This window comes from Phalacrocorax aristotelis, chromosome 17 (genome assembly GCF_949628215.1).
Source record: "Phalacrocorax aristotelis chromosome 17, bGulAri2.1, whole genome shotgun sequence".
NCBI lineage: Eukaryota > Metazoa > Chordata > Aves > Suliformes > Phalacrocoracidae > Phalacrocorax > Phalacrocorax aristotelis.
This window is the reverse complement of record NC_134292.1, coordinates 4,413,721-4,435,240: the sequence shown is the minus strand read 5'-3', so window position 1 is coordinate 4,435,240 and position 21,520 is coordinate 4,413,721. Positions and strand designations below refer to the sequence as shown.

General features: G+C 51.2%; 1 protein-coding gene across 2 annotated transcripts in view; it reads left to right on the top strand.

Moving 5' to 3' along the window:
• ASTN2 (astrotactin 2) overlaps positions 1-21,520 on the top strand; it is a 358,803-nt gene that overhangs the window by 43,344 nt on the left and 293,939 nt on the right. For both annotated transcript variants that reach the window (XM_075111901.1, XM_075111902.1), the window contains one exon: positions 13,028-13,215. In XM_075111901.1, coding sequence (XP_074968002.1) covers positions 13,028-13,215 — 188 coding nt within the window. The remainder of the gene's footprint in view (positions 1-13,027; positions 13,216-21,520) is intronic.

Here is a 21,520-nt window from a genome sequence, read left to right as displayed (position 1 = left end):
GCCGGAGTTAATTTGTGTGGGTTTTAACACGGCAGAGCTGCTGGGCGCTGTCGCTGTTTCAAGCTAAGGTGGAGTTCTCGCGTCCAAAGTCCTTTGATGGTTGTCTGTGAGTATCAGGGCTCTCTGGTTTCCAAAAGGAACAATCCACAGAAGAGTGATAAATGTGTTTAATTTTTGCAGAGCTTGTAGCCTGGTTTTATCCCAAGATCCGTCTCTTGAGGTTTTATTAGCTGATGGTGTCTGCAGGAAAAAGTCAAAGCGACTAGACAGGAACAGCCGTGGAATTGATGTAGGAAGCAAGAGCATGTTTTGGAGATAATGTTTCTCATTCTTGCCATTACTATGTGCTGAGTTTAGGCAGCGCATTTCCAGTTTGCCGTGGTTTTACAGCTCCTGCCTGCCAAAAAATCCTCCGGCTGGCCTCCTGCTTGGGCAGGGTGTGAGCTGCACGCTCTGGTCGTGATGGGCCCCCTGCTCTGGTCACTGGGACAGTCCCTGCTGGGTAGGAGCACAGGGACCAGTGACAAGACGGGTGACAAATGCTCTTCTCCCCTGCGCCCGGTTCTGATAACCGTGGTGCAGAGGAAAGCTTGGCTTGGCTTGCTGAAAGCTCCAGGTGGCAGGAAGGGCCCATCTGCTCCGGGTGTGCTGGCACGGGGAGATGATCACCCTACCTTTGAATCTGGGAGAGAGACGATTTGCAAACATGTGTTGATGTGTTCCCGTAGGAAGCCAGGCACTAAATCATCACCTTGCAGCTTGCATGCAGATTCATCCAGGGAACCTATTTAATTAGGGGATAAATTTAGAAATCAATTATTAGTTGCAGAAACAGTTTCTTTCCCTCTAATGAGGCTGCAAGGATTCATCCCCCTCTGCCTCTTTCCCATGACCTTTGTGTATGCAGATCAAGGGTGGAAATGCTCCGGGTCTCTTCTTTCTCGGTGTAGGTGGCCCTTTTTGGGCAGCTGCCATACAGCTTTCCCCGAGACTCTGTAAGGACAGCAAGTGGATCTCATGGTGTGGTAATGATGGGGGCACCAGGTCCACTGTTAATGGAGACATGGGTTAGCCTTTCCTAATGGGGTAGGGGTTGGGAAGTGATGTGAACTTGTTGGGAAGGGGAAAATAAGGATGAAGGGCTGGAGCGGGGTGGTAGCCCTGTTGCTAATGATAGGAAGGAAGGATGCGGGGCAGGAAAAGCTTCATGAAGCATTTCCACTGGTGGGGAATGCTAGGCAACCTGGCTGGGAAGGAGTGGGACTGTATGGGGTGGTGTGGGTTGATGGTGTAGTTGGCAAAGGTTCTGCAAAGCCAGGTTAGGGCTGCAATGACAGTAAAGCTGGGCCTCATCTGCCTGTTTGGAAAGATGTGGTGCCGGTGGGCTCGAGCTACCAGCAGAGCTGGAGGAACTCCTGTGCAAGCGCAGCGGCTGGAGACCTCCCTGTGCCTGGCTCGGGCTGGCACCCCATGGCATTGCACCCTGGCACTGTCGCAGGCGTTTCCCTGAGCCTTGTGCAAGGGCTGGCACCCCGGCACAGTAACAGGGGTGTTGTAGCGGCCTGGCCACCTTCTGGAAGTGCTGCAGGGTTTTCTAGTGACACAGGATTGCTCTCTTATTTCGGCAGGTGATGCACTTGTTGCAAGACGTGGCTAGCACCCCTGCTTCTCCACTTGCACTGCTGGAGAAAGGGACCCTGCTTTTGCCAGCCCAGGGCGGTGATTGTGTTTGTGAGGACACTGCTGCTTCGGGCTTCGGTCTCTGCCACTTCATTGCTTCTAATGACAAATTGCTTACCTTCTCTTTTGGCTTACCCACTTTTAAATGGGGAAAAATTATTTTGCCCACAGGCTCCGAGAAGCCTTAATAAATTTGGTTGCTTTTATTATTTTGGATTTTAATGTCTCCTCGTCTTACGATGCCACTTTCTGAGCCCTCCAGCGACTTCTCTGTGCTCTTAGATCAGCTGCTTTGAGTCCAGTTCATTTCAGTGCAAGTCAGTCCAGAGAGAGGTGAGGATTTTCACAGCTACGTCTCATTAAACCCTTTTGCTTCTGGCAGCCGGACGGCTTGCAGCCTCCCACCGCAGCCCTTTGCTCCAGGGCTGAGACTGCCCAGGTGGTCTGTCCTGCTCAGGGAGGGTCCTTGGTGCTTGGCCAACGGGAGGCTGTCCGTGTGTCCCGGGCTGATGGCATCCCTCTGAGGTAGATAAATGTGCAGGTTGCTCCTGGATTAAGGTGTAATACTGGGCTCTCAGAGGGAAGTGAATTTTCTGTGAGGTTGCGAGAGCTCATTTCTGTAAGTAGGAGCTGAATTTGGGGTTTGTGTGTAGCCAAGACAGAACCTGGGTGCTTGAGTGGTACCTGGGAGGCTTTGGAGAACAGGGGGCTTTCCAGGGAGCGAGCGCTCAAGAGCCTCTCCCGCAGAAGAGATAAGACCCTTAATACTTTTTAACCGCGGTGGATGACTGCCTTGACAGCAAGTGAAGGGACCCTCTTAGTGTAGGAGCCCCAGGATGCACGTGAAGGGGCTCCAGCAAATGTTAATTCCTGGTAACTGATATTTTTGCCTTTTTGGGTGAGGGTATGCCCAGAATTTTCAGGCTACTTGGCTTCTGATGCACGTACCTGCTGCTCCAGGTGACACATAGGCTGAAGAGCCCAAGTTATCCACTACCTACTTTTTTCCTTAAAATCCCCAGCCAGCTGTCAGCTCCTCTCCTTTGCACTTCTGGCTCTTCCTCCTTGGAGAAGGACATCTGTCTCTCAGGAGGGTGAACATCCTAGTGCTTGTGTCTCTAGAAAGTGGTGAGCCCTCTTTCCTCCTTCCCTACTTTCTCCTCCTCCTCTCCCCATCCCACCCCAGTGCATGGGGAGTTTCTACTGGGAGCCCCCCAGCGCTCAAGAACTTATCGGGAAGGGAGATCCTTGGAGGAACCATGATAGAAAAATTACTTTGCTTCACAGTTTGAGCAGTGCCCTGAGCTATCAAACTACCTTATCGTTTTAAGAGGTATGTTTCTTAAATAGAGACATTTAAAAAACACATAGAGGTTATAAAGCACTTGGCTAGTTTTAATCAAGCTCTGAGTGATGCTCGCCCCTCGAGGCCGGCCCCGTTCGCTCGCTCCCCAGCGTACGCTGTGCAGGACGGCGGAGGCTGTGAAACGTGGTGCGCTCCTTTGTTGTGAAGTCTGCCTGGCTTTGCAACGCTCTTCAAGTCACCCGAATAGGTCACGTTGCCCTTCTGCTCCTGCCGCAGCTTGCAGGGAAGAGAAGGGCGGTCCCCGCTGCCTGGCATGTCCCTTCGCCTGCGTGACAGCCTTTGTCTGCCCCTCGGTGCCCGCCCCGCTGCGCTGAGCTGCCCTCTGCCCCGCTCCGCTCCCAGCCCTCAACTGCTGCAGAAACTAGCAGTCAAAGACAAAGTTGCACTTGCTGCTCTCACCTCCACAGGGAAGAGGCCACAGTGGGTATTTTTTCCGAAAATGGAATCTGTTCTCTTTGCACAAGCCTCATCTAGAGCCATAGTGACACCGGGGTCGGCTCCGCTGCCGTGGTGTCTGTGCTTGAAGTGCTGCTGGCTGCACTGGAAAAAGGCATCCCCACCCCAGCCTCACCGGCCAATGCCTGTGTCAACGGAAAGAAAGCAGGAGGGATGCAGGCAGGCTGGGGCTGACTGAGCACCTTCTCGCTTTTGCTGTGGGACTTGGGTTAAAATACCAGCAGAATCCATCCGGCCCTGTCTCCACGTGCCAGTGTTTGCCACCCACTCGGGGACCGCACGCTGCCACTGCAGGCGATGCACGGTGCCTTGCCCGTGCCTTGCCCGCCCGCCCGGCTGCCTCCTCCCTTGTGTTCCCTCAGCTGCTGTGAAAAATCAAGCGAGTGGTTATCGCAAAAACAGCTCTTGCTCAGTAGCCTCCAGTTGTGTCAATAGACACCTCAGATCTGTTCGTGCTCCAAGCGAAGCTCCCACGTCACCGTGCAGGCAGCAATCTGCGGCGGCAGGCGATGGCACTCCAAGCACCAGCACCTCGGCTTAGCTGAGCTGCGCCTGGGCTTGAGGGTTAAATAGGGTTTTTTTCTTGCCCAAGTGCGGTGGGAATAGACCCTGTAATGCATGTAGCAGTCCTGCAGGAGCCAAGCTGGGGTTTTCAGACGTGTTGGAGTCACGTGCCAGGCTGGAGCAGTGACGGAGAGATGTCCTGTGTGGCAGCGGGTGCGGGCTGGCACCCGGAGCGGGGCAGACCAGGCCCCTGCAGGGCTCAGGCTGAGCAGATTTGCCTGCTCTGACGCAGCAGATCTGCCGGTCCCCTGCATGTTGCTGAATTTTCTGAGCCAGGACATCCCTACTGTCTTCATAAAAACCTGTCTCATTTAATCAATCCTTAAAACAGCGGCAGGCCAGGGCCGGCATTGTTGTGTGCCCATTACCTGTAGGAAAGCTTCCTCATCAAAGACATTGATTTCTTTAACAGGGGTTGGACGCTCAAAAACTGATGCTTGTGCCTTTCAAATAGACTTTTTCCCCCATGTGTCAAGGTCTGTCTCTTGTTGATTTTGAGGAGTAAGTGGGGAACAGAAGCCTTTTGCAGCTTTCCTCATGTACTTCTACAGCAGCAACTTCTGTGGACCGGCAGCTCATTCTCCTGCGACAAAAGGAAAGGCTCGTCTCTTCCTTGCACCATCAAGTGCTCTTTCAGAAGTGAATTCCGTGACTCTCTTGGGTGAGCTGGGAGGCTCCAGAGAAGTGGTAAAGCTCGAGCTTTTCAGTAAAACCCCAAAGCAGCTCCAAAGCAAACTCCTGTCCCTCAACTGGGTGATGGGGATGGAGAAAGGGGAGAGGGCTGCTAAGCAAAATCTGTGCGTCAAGGCTCTTTCAAGGACCATGTTCACTCCCATCCCTCCTGCAAGCCTGCCCTTCATCTCTGCAGGATACACGGGAGGGGCTGTGACACTGAAAGTCACTTTCCTTCGCCTTTTTTTTTTTTTTTTTGACAAAGGCTGCTCAGCTGGGTGGATGGCACTGTCGAGGGGCTGTGGCAAGCCTGGATGTCCCACCTATCCGAGGAAGCTGCACCCAGGAGCTCTCTGCCAGCTGCTCTTCCAGACCCAGCGTTTCTCATTCAAACCGAGATGACCTGTCGTGTTGAGCTGTGCGCGAGTAATTTCTATAGGATTGGCTTAACATGCAGCAGCGCTGTCTGCCTGCACGCAGTTGGCTTCCACCGCTGGTCAATGGGAGTCTCTGCTGACAAATAAAAATGGAATTGAATGGAAGGGAATTGAAAGTCAAAAGGGCCCTGTAATAATTTTAGAGCGCCTGAGGCGCCACGCTGAAGCCCTGGCATTATAAATAAGGGTAATGTACTAGAGACTGAATTGCAATCAAAGCAGCTGTAAGAAAGTGGAGCGTGCGCTGAGCTTCCTTAAGGTGCGTGGAGTCAGGTTATGATCTGAAGGCAGTGCAGGCTAATCAATATCCGCTTGCTGACGTATATAAGGACCCTAAAGCCTGCGATTAGAAAGGCCGAAGGGATGTGGGGACGGTGCAGAGGGCTCCAGAGCCAGGAGGGAGAGCTGTGTTGGAGCAGCTCAACCCTCAAAGTGTTTCCAGGGGCCGAGCTGTGGAAGAGGCTGTCTCTGTCCTCCCTGCTCACCCTGTCTCATCTCCTGGACCATCCATGTGATGATGCAGTCTGCTGACCTCTTGCTGCATTTCATGATAATTACATCTACCTAAATATTCTTTTTTTTTTTTTTTTTTTAAAAAAAGGCATGTCTATGAATAAGGTTGGTGGAAGGATGGGAAGAATCCAAACATCCTGGCTGAGTTCGCTGTCCCTGACATTAACTGGAGTCAGTCCAGTACCATCACTGAGCTCACAAGTGTAACACCAGCTCATGCCTAATTGCACAGGCTGCCCCAGAAGGGCTGGAGCTGAGTCAGAGGGTCGGGCAGGGAAATGTGACGTTGGGTTGGCGCTGGTGCCTGCTGAAGCTGGGCAGATGCTGTGGGCCTGCCTTGGGACAGCTGGTGCAATTGCATGGCTCTAATAGCTCAATGGCGAGACGTGATGGTAGCGAGGAGAGCCCTTCTTGTGTTGGGACTCACTGTCTGGCTTCAAGTGCCGGTGGCTGAATTTATCAGCTCAGTGCATTTATTCCTTCACACCCCACTCAGCCACCGCGGGCCGTGCATGTCCTGCTTTGTGCCATGTGCAAGGTGAGAATCCCTTTTTCTGCAAAAGTGAATGGGCTTGGGAAGAGTACCAGCTGAAGGGGTGCCATGTACCTCTGTGTTGTGGGTGTAGGTGTACCCACAGACCTTGCTCCCACCAAATCACTGCCTGCAGGAAGAGTTTTACTGGTAAAAGGGTGTAAATTTTCAAGCCCACAAGATCAGATGCACGGGATGGGTTTCCAGCTCTTTGAGAAACCAGGGGTGCTGGTGTTCACGAGGGAAGAGTTGCTGGGGTGCTTGGTGGCTCCTTGCTGCTGACAAAAGCATCGACAAGCTCAGTCTGGGAGTCACCCCTGCATGGGGCAGAGTCAGTGCAAAGCCTTTCTCAGCATTTTTTGAAAAGTCTCCAGAAGGATTTTTGGCCAAGGCACTGTGAAGGAGGGAACAACGCCTTCTCTCGCAGCTTTCTGTGCTGGTGATGCCCTACCAGCAGCATGGGGCAGGGCTGAAGGTCGAATGTCCTGGGGTTGCAAGGAGGCACGTTGTCGGTTCGCAGCGGTGACAGAGCAGGCAATTGTGCTGGTGTTTTGTCTGTCCCCTGCCTTCGATAGTGTGGATGGCGAGGTGGTACCGACGGTGCCATCCCCGGTGAGTGCCAGTTCTCCCTGGCAGCACGGGGGGATGCTCTGCGGCTGCGCTTGCCCCTGTGCCTCTCCAGCCTGGCTGTGGGGAGAGACAGGCTCTCCATCTGAATTGAGGAGGCTTTCTCATTTCTTGGGTTCCTGTTGAGCTTGGGCTCAGCCCTCAGGCATGTTTCTCTGATTGTCAGGGATCCTTCGGTGGCAGCTCATCTCTTACCACATCTATGAAGTCTTTGAGGACTGCCAGTCCCAGGAGCATGCCTGAGACCTGGCTTCTCCTTCTTCTTCTTGGGCAAAGACCCAAAATAGCCAAACCCACTTCACTGCAAATCCCATCTTACCCTTGGGTACCTGTTTCACCCGTCAACATCAGATGCACGATGCTGCTGGCAGAGCAAATGAGGTGCAGAGAGAGCACCCCAGCCTGCCCACAGTGTTGGTGGGGTGCCCCATGGACCACCCCAAGACCAAAGCTCCTTGAAGCCCTCCTCCATCCAGCACCATCCCTGGACATGCACCGTGTCCTAGCAGACATGCACAGTGCCAAAGCCACCCCTGAAATGCCCTGCAGATGCAGCCCTGCGTTCCTCGGCCTTTGAAAAGACATGATTAGAGGGAGCTTGACATCTTTTTTCCCCCCCTTCTTAAACTTCTGGGCTTCCCTATTACTTTTTATGATCTGCAGCTGCATTTTTGTGTTGCCCTAGGGAGTACTGCGGGGGGAACAGGGGAGTAGGTGTAGAAGGGAAGGAACATGTTAAAAAATGAGCGGAGTGGTGTGGGGGGGAATATAACCCACCACATTGCCACCAAAAGACCCAAACCCTTAGAACTGTTAGGGCCTGTTTGACTGCAGAATAGTCCCCCGGGGAGCATGGGGGAAGCCCCATTACTAGGGTCGTTGTGGAGCTAGGCTGCTCAGAGAGCGATAATCTATTCTGCAGGGAGCAATCCTGTGCTGGCAAGGGCACTGGGGAGAGCTCTCTGTTTATGACTTTCTGCATAAATTTGGTTTATTAGCATAAGTGGTAGCTAGCACTGAAGAACCTATAAACCAACACTTCACCGGAGGTTGGCGCCTCTGGAGAACATTAACACAGCAGAGCCCCTGGACTAGGCAGGAGAAATGGGGTCGCAGGATTGGGGGTGATGCATGGGCAAGAAGAGGACGATGGTGTCGACAGTGCTGGCTTTTTGTTCGAGATGGGATCGTGTTTCTGAGCCTGCCTTAAAAGGAAATATCATCAATAAACAGATCTCCAGCTTTCCCCCTGCCAACAGATTAAGACGGTGAGTTGTGCAGGTGACCGGATAAAGCCTGGCTGCAGGGTGCAGGTCCTGCTGGGATGAGGCAGGTGGTGAGGAAGAAGGCAGGAGGAGCCTGGGTCCGTACTTGGAAATTACTCACAGGCTTCCCACCCATCACACCAAGGATTTGGTCCTTATTGTGAAGGTGTCTGGCAGGTCCCAGGGTCTGAGCAGCGCTGGGGAGCAGAGAGGAGGGGAAACACAAGGAGGGTTTGGTTATCCGGGGGTGGGGAACCGTGCAGCGATGAACTGCCGTAAGCAAAATGGCTTATTTTAATAATGACCTTCAAGAATTAAATAAAAATACAATAATCATGGTAGATTAGCAAGAACAAGCCAATTAAATACAAAACAGGCTTTGTAAAATGCCATGACAGATAAGGCAGGGCTGCAACCTCCCAAATAACTGATGAATGTTGAAGCATTGCATAAGGTCGGGGCGGGGGCTGGGGGGAGCTATTGAATATTTCAAGCCTGGCAGCCTGCCTTGGAGAAGGCAGAGGTGAAAAGGCTATCTCTGCCTGTTCTCTGCCTTCAGTAAAATAGAGCGGGAGGGGGCGGAGAGGAGGGAGGAGATGGGTAGGGCGGCCAGGAGCCCGAAGGCATGGAGTAACAATCCTCCAACTTTAATATCTGCTGTTTCATTTTATATTCATCATGTCAGCATAATCTGCTTTTATGGGAATCGTCTTGGTTCCCAACCAAATGCATTTAGGCCCTTTTGCTTTTAAGTTTGATTGTAATATGAGTTGAAGACTTCAGTGAAATGTTTATATGTAAGGATTGCAGCAACGGTAAAGGGAATTAGAGAATCACTTGGAAGGGGTCTTGCTGTGGTTGCTGCTGTCCCTTGCCTTGTCCTGAGCGGGTGACCTCCTGATGGGCACGAACCCAGGTCGGGGGCTGAGCCCCGGGAAAGGCTTTGTTTGGATCTCTTGTTTGATTTAAAGGAAAATGTGGAAATTGAAGTTTTATGGGACCCAGAGCCTGAGGAAGGGCAAAAAAGAATGTGCTCTGTGTGCCCTTTTTCTTTTAATTAGGTGGTGCCAAAGGCTGGTGGGGCTGTGGGGTGGCGGCACAGCTTGGGCTCAGCTGAGCTGCGTGATGGGAGACGAAGGGCAGGTGTAAAGAGTTGGGGGCAGGGGCTGGCTGAGGCTGGAGAGGAGACATCTCTGCTGACATTGCAGGGGAATAGGCTCCTCAGGTCTCTGCTGTGGGATGGAGAAACATGTTTGCCTGTGGGCTTCTGTCGGGAACAAGGCGTCTGGCTGGCTGCTGCAGGAAAGGAGGACCCTTGTCCCTTCTCTGCCCTTCTTTGATGGGTGCAGCGAGCAGGTGGGAAGATGGCGTGGCAGATGTTTTGTGGTCTGTTTGGCTGTTTTACTCGGTGTTTTACCCATGAAGTTGTGTTTGAACCCTGGCTGAAAACTCCCTGTCTGATAGATGCTGAGATTTTAAATAGCTATAGACCATAAATGCTTTTTCCATTGCTGCCCATTTAAAACCTTAGCTGTATCTCATTCTGTTTTGGTGCAGGAATGCCCTTAATTTGTTCCAAAAGCATTTGAAAGCTCTCATAACAGGCAATCTTGCTGCAGACTATTGCATCCTTTCTGATGGACGGGCTATCGCTGCTGTAACTACCGTGTAGATAGTGGAGTGACAATGCGTGTCCAGTGAAACACAGGCGGTGTAATACTCATGTCAAGTATATGAGGCCAGGGAACTTCCCTGCCTTTGGATATTGAAGGGTTCTGCAGCTAACAGGGCTTGAAAAGGCTTTTTCTCTTTTGTGAGCAGTGAATCTGATTGAAGGCTCGTGATGTCCTGGCAATGCTGGGAGGGGTAATGGCCGGGTTTCCTGCAACACGGGCTGCAGGGGTGAAGAGCATACTGGTATTTATAAATGTATGGTAAATGGTACCCAGGCTTGGCAAGTCAACTTTCGTGAGAAATTGCCTCGCTGCTGGGTTTGCTTAAAATTGTGAAATGAATGTGAAATTGAAGTTTCTACTTTTGGAAGAGACCTTTTGAAAATGAAACAGGCTTATCTTCAGTCTAGGCTAAAATCCAAAAAATTGCCTATATCTCAGAACTCCCCAGAAATGTTCTCTGTGATCCTTTTAAATATCCCATGCGAAAATGTGTGTGCAAGGGAAAAAATTTGAGGCAAGATTGACCCTGGAGTTTTTTTCCTGGCTTCCTTAATGTGTTGTAGCCTTTGCAGACTGTAGCAGTGGGATCCTGGTGGCACCCACATCAGGTCTGTGCTGTGGGCTGGGTGATGTAACCTCCTTTCCTGAGCTCTTTTGGAAAGGTCTGCTGCAGGGATGTGCGTGTAATGTGTGTGTAATACTGAAAATCATCCTCTCCTACGGGTGACTGTCCCTCTGAACAGAATTAAGATGGCTTTGCATAACCAGAGTCAAGCCTCTTGATGCTTCTATGCTGTCTCACAGGCTGTTTGCTTCAGTAGAAGAGGTTGTGATATCTGTCCCAAAGCTAAGTTACCGCTTTTAGTCCTAAAAGTAGCATTGTTGCAATTTTAATTAGACAAGGAGATGCTTTTCAGGACAGACCTTTGAAGTATTGCTAGGAAAACAACTGCAATTAAGCAGCCCTGATATTCCTCTCATTTTGTTCTTACTTTTACTGCTATAAGAAACCTTCAGTTTTACCGTCTTTGGTGGTGAGAGACACAAGCCTCATTTCATTAGATTCCCAGGTGTTGTGCAGGCTGCTGTCCTGTGGTGCGAGCTGCAGGGCTGGCTTGATTTTCAGGGTAAAGAGTGCAAGAAATGTGTCTTGGTACTGATCTGCTCCAGCAAATGGCTATTTATATTACATTGAAGGAGGGATGGGATTATTAGAAGCAATCTCATTGCAATGACAGAGATATGACAGGGAGCTCGTGGGTCCCCTCCAAAGTGCAAGCCTGGGCTCTTGATGGGTCCCATGCATGGTCTGGAGCTGTTTGGTTTTTTTCCCTTTGAGTGCTCAGATGTGTGTAGAGATTGGGGATAACGACAGGCGCTGTGCTTGGGAGGCAGAGATAATGAGCACAGCCCGCCGATTAGATTCAGGTGACAGTGCAGCCGGCTCAGGTATGTCAGCGGTATAATTAATGAGGTGCTGAATCAGGGACTTGGCAGTAATGGGGTAACCTTGTCCCTGCCCTCAGCTGGGCTGTGCAGCAAGGGGGGGTCCTGCAGGGCTTCGGACACGATGGGGACTTTTCTGTGAGCATGGGGTGGTTGCCTCCATTTTAATCCACAGTGGAAAGCCACGAGCTTGCTGGTGGAAAATGTATTGATTTCAAGGGTAAGAATAATTGGTCCTGAAGGATCAAAAGGTTTTTTTGCTGGGCTGGGACGTGGGTCTGTGGAAGTGGAAGTGCCTGGTCTTGTAGCCTGCATAGTGGCTCATGCGCCAGCACCCAAGTGTCTTGAAGCATCTTGTCCTGAAAGGTGTGGGTAACTCCTCAGGCCAGCCTCAGCTGGGCTTGTTCCTTCCTTCATCTCCACTGGGAGCTGGAACTGGGTGTGCTTTTGCTCAGCAGGGTTCAGGAAGATGAAATGCAAAACGTTCCCTTTGCCCGTGGGGGAGCAAGCCCTGCCCTCCCCACTGACCCTCCGCGGCCAAGGTACGGAGGAGGACCTTCTCTCCACTCCCACCGTGGTGCCAGGGCAACCTGAACTCGTGCTGCCGGCCTTTCTGGAGCAGGCACGCCAGGCAGACTGCAGGTCGTGATCTGTTATAGCTGCTCGCCCTCCCCAAACAGGAGGGAATTGAATTTGGGTCTCCCACAAAGCAGGTGGCTGCCGAAGCCATGGGCCCAGTGACTAAGAGGACCTGACTTGCTTCCCATTGCTTATATTGCAAATGGAAAAACAAACAGAAAAAAAGAGGTGGTGGAAGGAGAAATATTTTGGCTCATTTTGTGCTAGTATTTTTTTTTCGGTTTTGATTCGGCTGCCAAACTGCCAAATCAGTTCTTTGCAGAGATCCGTTTAAAACTTGATGGGCAGCTGTGGAGCTGTCAGCACTCCTGCCTGTGTCTGCTGCTGCCTGGCCAAGGCGGGAGCTGCAGCTGAGGCCCGGAGCTGCTGACTTTGGCTGCGCTGGAGGCTGCAGATCTGGGGCTGGCTTTTGGTTACGTGGTGCCTGGATTGTCCAAGCCCCTGATTAGTCAGGTGTGGTGCCCTAAGTCAGGGGAAGCTGCCACGATGGAGGTGTGTGCTGGGATGCTGTAATCCCAGCTCCCAGGGTGGTTACGCTGTAAATCAGGATCAGGTGGGGTGCAAAACTAACAGAAGGCTGCAGAAGATGACAGACAGACGTGCAACCCTGAGGTCAATAGACATTTGTCAAGCCCGGTGGTTACCTCTTCTTGCTGGTGCTCATTAGTCTGTACTGGCAATGTCCCTCTTAAATACAGCTGCAGTGCTACCTCGCAACCTGGGAGAAGGTTTCTGTTGTAAATGCCGGCAGAGTATGTGCTGATGTCCGCAGTTTGGCTTGCGTGGCACCAAGTGTCCTCCACCGGGTTTGGCTGCAGATCTCTAGGAGCTTCTTCCAGCTTTTTGCTGGGAGAGCTATAGGAGGTTAAAGGCACCTTGTGCAACATGTTATTTGCTGCTGTTGCCTTTCTAGTGCAGAAATCCCAAGGCACTCCGTAGCCCCCTTGCTTTTTATTAAGGAAGACATCTGTTAGTGTTCGTATATGGGGGAAACAGCAGACAGAGGCCAAAAAGCAATGCTTAAGCTCATCCTGTAGATCAGAAGCAGCACTAGGGGTGAGACTCAAAAGTCCTGTTTTCCAGAACTGCTAAGAATACCTGCTTTTAGCCCCATGGAGAAAAGTGATCCTCAGTTGCATGTTTTATCCCTGCAGAGATGTCGGGGACCGTGGCTGACATTTCGCTGGTGCACTGGAAGCAGCAGTGGCTGGAGAACGGCACCCTGTACTTCCACGTCTCTATGAGCAGCGCTGAGCAGCTCTCCCGGGCCACCCCCCCCAGCCTCCAGGAGCCTTCGGAGATAGTGGAGGAGCAGATGCACATTCTTCATATCTCGGTCATGGTGAGTCAAAGCTGCCGATGGCATTGGAGGGCGCAGAAGACCCTCTGGGGGGGGGGGAAGGCGGCTGGCAGCCAGATCGTGGTGGGAGGGTGATGATAAGGAGCAGGATGGCAAGTCCGGTGTGCAAATGTCCATGTCCCTTCTCAGTTGGGCCTTCAGGGAGGGCCAGATGTTTTTGAATTGGCCAGGAAAAAGAAGAGTGGTTGTTCTTTTAAGAAAATGAAATAAGATAAAACAGACCCTAGGGAAGAAGCTGTTGGGAGGGTGACAAGGAAGCTTGTGGTTCCTCCTGCCTCTGCTAGCAACTGGCAACGTCAGTGGAGTATTTCTCCTTGGTCTTGCATTTGGGCGTGTGCAAAGGCAAGGTTTTGGGCTTGGTCATTTCTTTCTGAAGCTTTCTGAAACTGAATTTTACCCATCAAGTGAATATGGGCTGTAGCATGATCCTTCTCTAGCAAAGGACAAGCCTGACCTAAAAGTAAAAAGAAGATCCAGATGCTCTGAATGTCTTAATCTCAGGTGTTTATGTGACCTTTTATTAACAGATTGTGTATGTGCTCTGTTGCCTTTTAAAATGCCTATTTCAGTATCTTCTGAGGTGGTTGCCTACGTATTTGGATCTGGTCCATCTGTGCATAGAGCTCCATCTGTAAGACGGGACTAAATGTATTGTCCCTTAACTCCCATTGGGATAAACTATCCTGCCAATAAAAGAAAAAAAATAAAGTTAGGCTTGTAGGTCCTGTGTACGTGCATGTCATCTATTTGCCCAAAGAAAGTCTTTTATAGGATTGGGGATCCTGTTGCAGCAGCCCTCTGCAAAATGTGTGTCTGTTCATATCTCTAAACCCGTGCATGGTCTCCTTGCCTTCTGTTCTTTGTTTTGGAAGAGCAGAGATGACTGCACAAAGCCTTCCCCCCCACCCCTTTGAACAAGCGGCTATTTGGCTTTTACAACTTAAACTCTGGTTTTTTGGAGTGTCTCAGCTGTTGTCATTGGGGCTTTAGATTGGGCACTGAGTACGTGTAAGCATGGAGAGAGGCTTTGCATTAAGGCTGTTGGGCAAGATAAGAGTCAGCGTGATAGCAGGATGGCAGAAGGGAGGGGAATCGGCGACTGCAGCTTACTGGGTTGGACGGGGAATGATTATTATGTCCTGCTAAAAATGTCAGTGTGATGGAGTTTTGAAGGGGGGGAAAAAGGGGTAAAACTGGTATACTTAAAAAATGGGCCTGAAAAAATGAGTGAGAGAGCAAGGAATGAAGATGGCAAAACCCAAGTCTGAGGTGTGAAAAGCTCGATCCCTGTTTGAGTGTGGGATTGCTCGGCTGTGGTGGGCAAACCTGAGCCATGGAGAAGAGGCCCGTGGCTTTGGGGGGACGCTGGCTCTTGAGGCTGGTGATTACTGCAGTTGCTTGAAATGCGGATTTTCTTTAGTAGGGAGAGATTCAATCCTGGTCCTTGGACCTTGCTGAAGCTGATCTTTCTAAAAAACATCATGATGATTGTAATGAATTGATGCTTTGGAGGGAGAAATGAGTGCCTTTGAGAAATTACTTCCCAGAGCCTTCATTTGCTGTACTGCAGAGCTCAGGAGCAGTGATGCTAGTAGGCTGGAGCTGGAAGCATTGCTGTGCATATCACAGAGAAAATGTTTTTGCACTCTAATCCGGGGTTAGCCAGTGAAGATCTGCTTTGCCACGTCTCGCTGAAGCTGATAGCATGGGAGCATCCGTGGCTTTGTTGTGAGAGTTGACTCATGACTGAGCCTCTCCTGCCTTTCTACAAAACAAGGGGAAGACAGGAAAGTTTGTCCTGCACAGAACGAGCCATAATTCCACTTTCTTTATAAACCCCGATACTCCTTGCAACGGGAGCAGAGTTCCCAGGCAGGGATGTGGGCCCTGGGGAGGCAGAAGCCCTGGGTGTTTTTTTCCCTGGGTCAGGATTGCAGCACTGACTTGAAACTTTGCCCAGGTTTTTTTGAAGATTCCTTAACTTGAGTGAACCCAAGCCAAGTAGAAGATAAATGTGTGTTTTGTTAGGTTTTTTCCACACCTCAAAACCACATGGAGTTCTGTAGCTAAAGCAAAATGGGGCAAAAGTCTTTGTTTCTTGGGTGACATACTTCATCTGAGCCCTTGGGCTCTGTTCAGGCTCCTTTCCCATGCTTGTACTTTCCTCCCTGACCCCAGTTAAATGGTGTCTCAGAGACCCCTCATCGTTCGAGCCCTCCTGCCTCCCCGGTGGTGGGGTTCCCTGGCCGTGCCGTGCTTGGCAGCCGCCCGATCCCAGCACAGAGGGGCTATGTGGTACCCCCCACCCCGTCCTCCCCTGTGCCCACCATGTCCCTATCCCTTCCCCTGCTGTCCACGCAGCTGGATGTCCCTGTGTCCTCCTTTCCAGCTTCTCAAGCACTTTTCCTTCTGCTTCCAATGTCTCCTGCGTGCTCTCCGTAGACTCAAACACCATTCCAGCTATGCAGGAGGCGTTTCAGGCCACGCCAGCGCTGCTGTGGGAGTGAGGGTCTGCGTGCCCCGTTCATCATCAGCCCAGCATCTCGCTACAGGGGACAGGAGCAGACACGGCCAAGTGCTTCCTTCCATCTCCTTTAAGTGGCTGTAACACTTACTTTTACCTGTCTCCTCGTCCTCTGGCTGAGTTATAGAAAGCCGGGGAAGGTTTGCCTGGGGGATCTTGCTAATCTCCCGCTTAGGGAGTACTCTGGCAAAGCTTTATTGGACAGTGAGACATCTCTAAGCTGAGCTCCCTCTGACGGGAACGTTGCTTTGGATTTGTGTAGATGTTTATGACTTGGCTGGTTGCTCCTGCTCTGCCTCCAAAGCCAAGACCTCCTCTGCGCTGTGTGGGGGCTGCAGGGGGGCATAAATCCTGGGTTTACTCTTCCTTCCAGTGATTTTAGCTGTCGGAGTGTGGCTTTCTGGTTTGGGGTGGGTTTGCTCCCAGTGCAACAGGAAAAGGGCCAGTGCTGTCTGTGACCCCACGTCCCTGGGGCCACCATCTGCCCCTGCAAAAGCCATGGGCACTGGCTGACTGCAACGCTCTTCACACCTCCCTTTCTGAGCTCAAGGGCATCTTTGATAGCAAAATAATACTTGTTTTTTTTTTTTTTGTTTGGGTTTTCCATCCCCATCCCCCCCCAGTGTTTTTTCTTCGTCTCTCCCCAATGAGACATAATGTTAATTACTGCAGTTAAAGGGAATTCAGTCTCCATTACTGTCTGCCACCCCTTTCCTCTTGGCGAGGGCATCTGAAATTTGTCTCCCAAATGGAAAGAAAGGAGGAAGGGGAAGAAACAAATATGCAAATGCTAGATTTTATTTATTTACTTTTTTTTTGCACAGTGTCAAGTAGAAAGGAATCAATATTTTTGTCATTATGCCTGTTGTGTGTTTTCCCCACAATCTTAGCTGTCATTTGGGTTTAATTGTGTTGTTTCCTCTTGTGTGGAAGTAAATCTTATCTGTTTTGGATTAAAATTCAATGAAGGTCACAGCAGCTCGAAAACTTACCAGGCTGCAGCAATTAATGTTCATTTGGCTTTGATAAATTGGAATGTTCCCCACAATAGGACTGGAGTGGATTTCAGAAGCAATAATTCTTCCATTAACTCAATGATTCCCCGCGTGATAGAGCGTCTTGTCATTGCTCTGTTTGTCATCTGTCACTTCAAGGATCTGGGCATATGCCTGATATGATTTATCATGATTATTGGGGCTGCTTGTGTCAAAACATTTTAAACCACTAATTATTCCAGCCTTGTAAATTGCTGAATTTAACAAAACATAACAGATATTTATTTTTCTGTTGTTCCCCACCATCTTGTGTCCCTGTTTAATTATTGCTCTGTGTTGTTGTAAATTCAGACCCAGGGCCGCATCCAACAGCATTTGCTGTAGATGGGGGCTTATTTGCTGGGCTCTGGGGAGATGGAGGTGTGGGGAGGGGCAGGACAGGCACATTTTCTCTCTGCATTGACCCACCTTGCAGACCTTTGGTAGGGCCGTTGCACCCCACAGCTCCTCCTGGCCCTGCGGGTGCCCGGGGTGCAGGTTTGGGAAGAGGATGCAAAGCTGCGTCCCATCCCGCTGGCGGAGGGACCAGCCGCTCCGCTCCTGCAGATGTGGCTGCCAGTGCTATGGGCTGGTTTTGCCTCTCGTAAGACTGTATGAGCGATGCTGGTAAAAGCCCTGGCTGCGGGAGATCAGAGCCGGGCCTGTGCCCGCGTGGTGTGCGGCTTTGCGTTGCCTCCGCTCCATCTCCAGCAGAAATAAGGTGGGCTTTTTTTGAGAACGATAACAAGCAAAAGCCTCATTTCATCTTGTACTGCTGCCCTGCAAGGGAGCATTTTGGCGTCTGGAATAAAAGGTGACTAGACCTCATCAGGCTGCCTTTTTTTTATATTAATATTTTTTATTTTTAATGCCTACTTTTTGTTGGTTGTTACTGGCAGTAGACAAGTTAGCTGCTGGTTTCTAGGGCTCCCAGAGGAATTTTTCCACTCTTATTTACGAGTTTCCTTTTTAATTCTTGTTCTTATGTGTTCTGATGTTTCCATAATGATCAGCCATTGGTGCTGTGCTCTGGCAGCCTGAGACGAATATAAAGTCTGCTCTTAAACGCTTTGCTCTGATTTAGCATCCTGCTCTGAAGCGGAGCCGGGTAGGGGTCCCGGGCACCCGATGTACCGCGCAGGTTTCTCATGGCTGCCTCGGCCTGGGGCAGCTCTCTAGTTTCTTAAGCATTGCAAGAGCAAGTGAGGTTGTAGGAGCTGCTGCTGTCTCCTTTCTGAAGCTGCGGTCACCTGGGGAGGGCCATGACAAATGCATTCATATGCCTTTTTTTCCCCTTTTTTTCCTTTTTTGCCATTGTCTGTGACCCATATCACAGGTCCCCCTCCCTCCATGCTCCACTGCCTGTGTTTCCTCAGGGACCCCATGTCTCATTAGGCTCTTGCCTTTCAGCTTGGCCGCAGTGTCGTGTGTGGGCGGCATCACGCTTCTCCTGCGTAACCATTGGGGTGCGATGGGAGCCGTACCCCGGTGGGATGAGCCCCTTGGTGCCTTGGCTGCCCTGGACACAGCGTCCATCCAGCGTGTTGGACAGGATGGTGAGGTCTCCTCCAAACAGCTGCGCAAGCCCAGCTCCCTTTCTGTGCATGTGCGGCAGGGGTTATTCTCCTTCCCATAGCTATATCGTCATGGCGGTGCAGCTGGGCTTATCCTGGCACACGCAGGAGGGGAGAGGAGGCCAAAACCCTTTGCAAAGATGGGGTGATTCCCACCCTCCCCAGCAAACAGGTCTCTGAGGGATTGCTCCAGGTCCTGCAGGCTTCAGACACATCCACGTGCAGGCTCCTTCAGCTCCGCCATTCCCCCCTGCTTGGCCGTCATTTGAGTGGTGCCTTGTTTTCCCACCCCACGGTATTTTCTTCTCCTTGGTGCAAAACCTCCCAATGGATTTACTTCCCTCCCGACCGCGTGCTCACAGCTTGCATGCCGGCGTGTCCTGCGGGATGGCTGGTCGCTCCAGCGGAGCCGGCTGCTCCGGTGGATGCACAAAGTTGCTTGAGCGTTACTCTGGCTCCTTGCAGTGTGTCTTGCCGATGGCAGCATTGGAGCTCCTGTCAGCCAGCGCAACTGTGTGTGGGGGGGAAATAATGGTGTAACTTGAGTAATGAGGTAGTGAAGAAGGCACAACATCTGTGTCATCATTTCTGCACCAGGAGGTCAACCAGATTCATAAAACATGCACTTCCAGCTTGTGATATGTTTAGGAATTAATTAAGGTAGGAAAAGAATTGCTGCCGCAGCAGATTTCCTTATCTGAAAGGTACTAAAAAGCTAAATTGATCTCCAATGAGCTGTTTTTATTAAAAAACAAAACCAAAAAGAAACCTAAAACCCCAGGAGCAGGGTTCAGTTGTGTCCCTCTCTGAGAATCACACCCCCACTCCTCGCATGTGGGGAGAGGAAAAAGAGGTGCCCACCCCAATGTGCAGATGGACCGAGCATCCCCAAATTCCTGGGGGGCGGATGGAGATGCAGGCTCTGTGCTGATGACAGACCAAGCACCTTGCCTGGAGCAGCATCCCATCAGCAGCCCTTTCCAGTCTGCTGAAGATGTCCCTAAGATCCTCCCTGAGCGGCTTTGGGGTGGCCATAGGGGCTTGTGGGACCTTTTCTGGGTCTAGTGGCCCAAGGTGGTGGGGCTGAGCGCTTGCAGACCCTGTCGGTTTGGGGACTGGAGCTCAGCACAGCTGGAAGCTGAACGTCACCCTAACGACCTTTACCTGCCCTGTTGCCATCAGGAGCACCTTGGAGACAGTAATAAAGTCACGCATGTACATTTGGACTGGCGTGGGGAGGGGTTGCTGCTGGATGAAGCTATAAGCAACTGGCCCCAATGTCTTCTCGTTCCCAGGGTCAGGACATTCATTGCCTTGAAATTTCATTTCCATAATGTGCCACTAACCAACCTCTTGTGGACTGGGAGAAGCAACCTCTTTCATTCACCCTCCTTCTTTGCCGAGACAGTATAAAATGGGAATTAAATGTAGTTAACGATGTGCTCCTGTATTTAGGGAATTCATTTTGGGGGGATTTGTCTTTAAAGTGTCACTTTTGTGACAAGGACACCTGTTACGTTAATAATTTTTCACTAATCTCTCTCTCTTTTCTACCTTAGCTGCTGTGAATACATTAGACACTTTATAGCTTTCTAGCTAGCAGATCCTCCCCCCACCCCGTGCTAAAATATGTAACTGGAGTGCTTGATTTGCATCTCTGATAAAGCAAGGCTGGGTAAATACTCTTAGTTCATCCGAACTGAGCAGCAAGCTAACTTTCTTGTGTCATCCCCAGAGCAATCAAAGTTGGTACCGGGGAAAAAGCAGCCATAGGAAGCGTTGGGGAGGGGTTTGCTTTTTGCAGATGGCATCGAAATGCGTGGGAGGGATCTGCAGCCTTAGAAAATTCCCAACCTCGACATGCTGAGAAGAGAGGATGGAGGATAAAAAGTAAGAGCTCGCATTGGAAAGGTGGCCGGTGTAGTCAGGGGGTGCTAGGGCTGGAAGGGGGATGCTGAAGTGGTGAGGAGATGGAGAAGAACCGTGGAAGGATGGTTTTGGAAACAGGGTGAGGAGCATCGGAGCAGCGTTAGCTCATGGCTCAAGGTGGGACACGCAGCAAGGCGTCGTGTGCGTCTGCCTTCGCCCCCGTGGCGGGTCCCTCCACGCTGCTGGCGACAGCGAGCCGTGTATTTTTATCGCACGGCGCGCTGGGCTGCGCGGGGAGTTTGCCGATTTCAGATTCTTGTCTTGAACTTGTTCCCTTCCTTCCTCCTCCTCGCTCTTCCCCTTCCCACCATCTGTCTGGGAGAAATACTTGTACATCTACAGCGCCGCGGGGTGTAGCTGGTAGCATGACCTTTTCTTGGTGCTTTTTCTCTCAGCTTGGGCAAAGCAGATGGAAAAGCCAGGCTTTGGTGGGATAGCTCTGCCTTGGCTCCGGGTTTGCAGAGCAGTCGGAGAGGAAGGAGCATCCCTGTCCCAAGCAGGTCAGGTATCCTGGTGCTGCGGGTCTTGCTGAGCTGCAGGGCTCCCAGAGGGAGCAATTCCACGTGGGCCCCCCCGTGCTAATCCTGCGTATAAAGTGCCGGGAGTGTTTGATGGGTACCTTTTGAAACATTGACATAAACACAGAAATGCTTTACAGCTACTAGCCTAGATCTAATTGCTTTAAACTGCAAGGCTCAAACCTACATACGGCATTAAAGTTGTCATGAAACTTTAATCCAGGAAAACTCTGGTGGATGCTGAGCTCTCTGGGAGGTGCGGTGGTGCCTGGCACCTGGCTCCAAGGCAACTGCTTAGGATGGAGAGTGTTTCCCAGGGCTGCAGAGCTCGCGCTGCCAGCCTTGGGATGCTCCTCGGCTGGGTGCCGGCGGGGTGTAGCGTGCTGTGCCCCCCGGCGAGGCCGCGCTCCGTGCCGGGGGACACCCGGCTCCTTACCTCCCTGCAGGAGTGGCAGGGCTTGCACGCTGTCTCTGGCTTTCTGTCAGTACAACGTGGGCTCTGACCCTGGGGACGCAGGGAGCTGGGTGAGGCTTCTCGCCCTGGGGTTGTATTTTTCTGTTTCAGCTACAAGGAAGACCCTGTGGGCTTGAAGGCTGGGCTGGGGTTCAGTCAAGGAGTGAAATATCTTACTTTTTCCTTCAAATCTGGTGTTACCTCCGTTCTCTCGGTAGTTATTCTTGTTTGAATGCAGGTTAGAAATGTTTGCA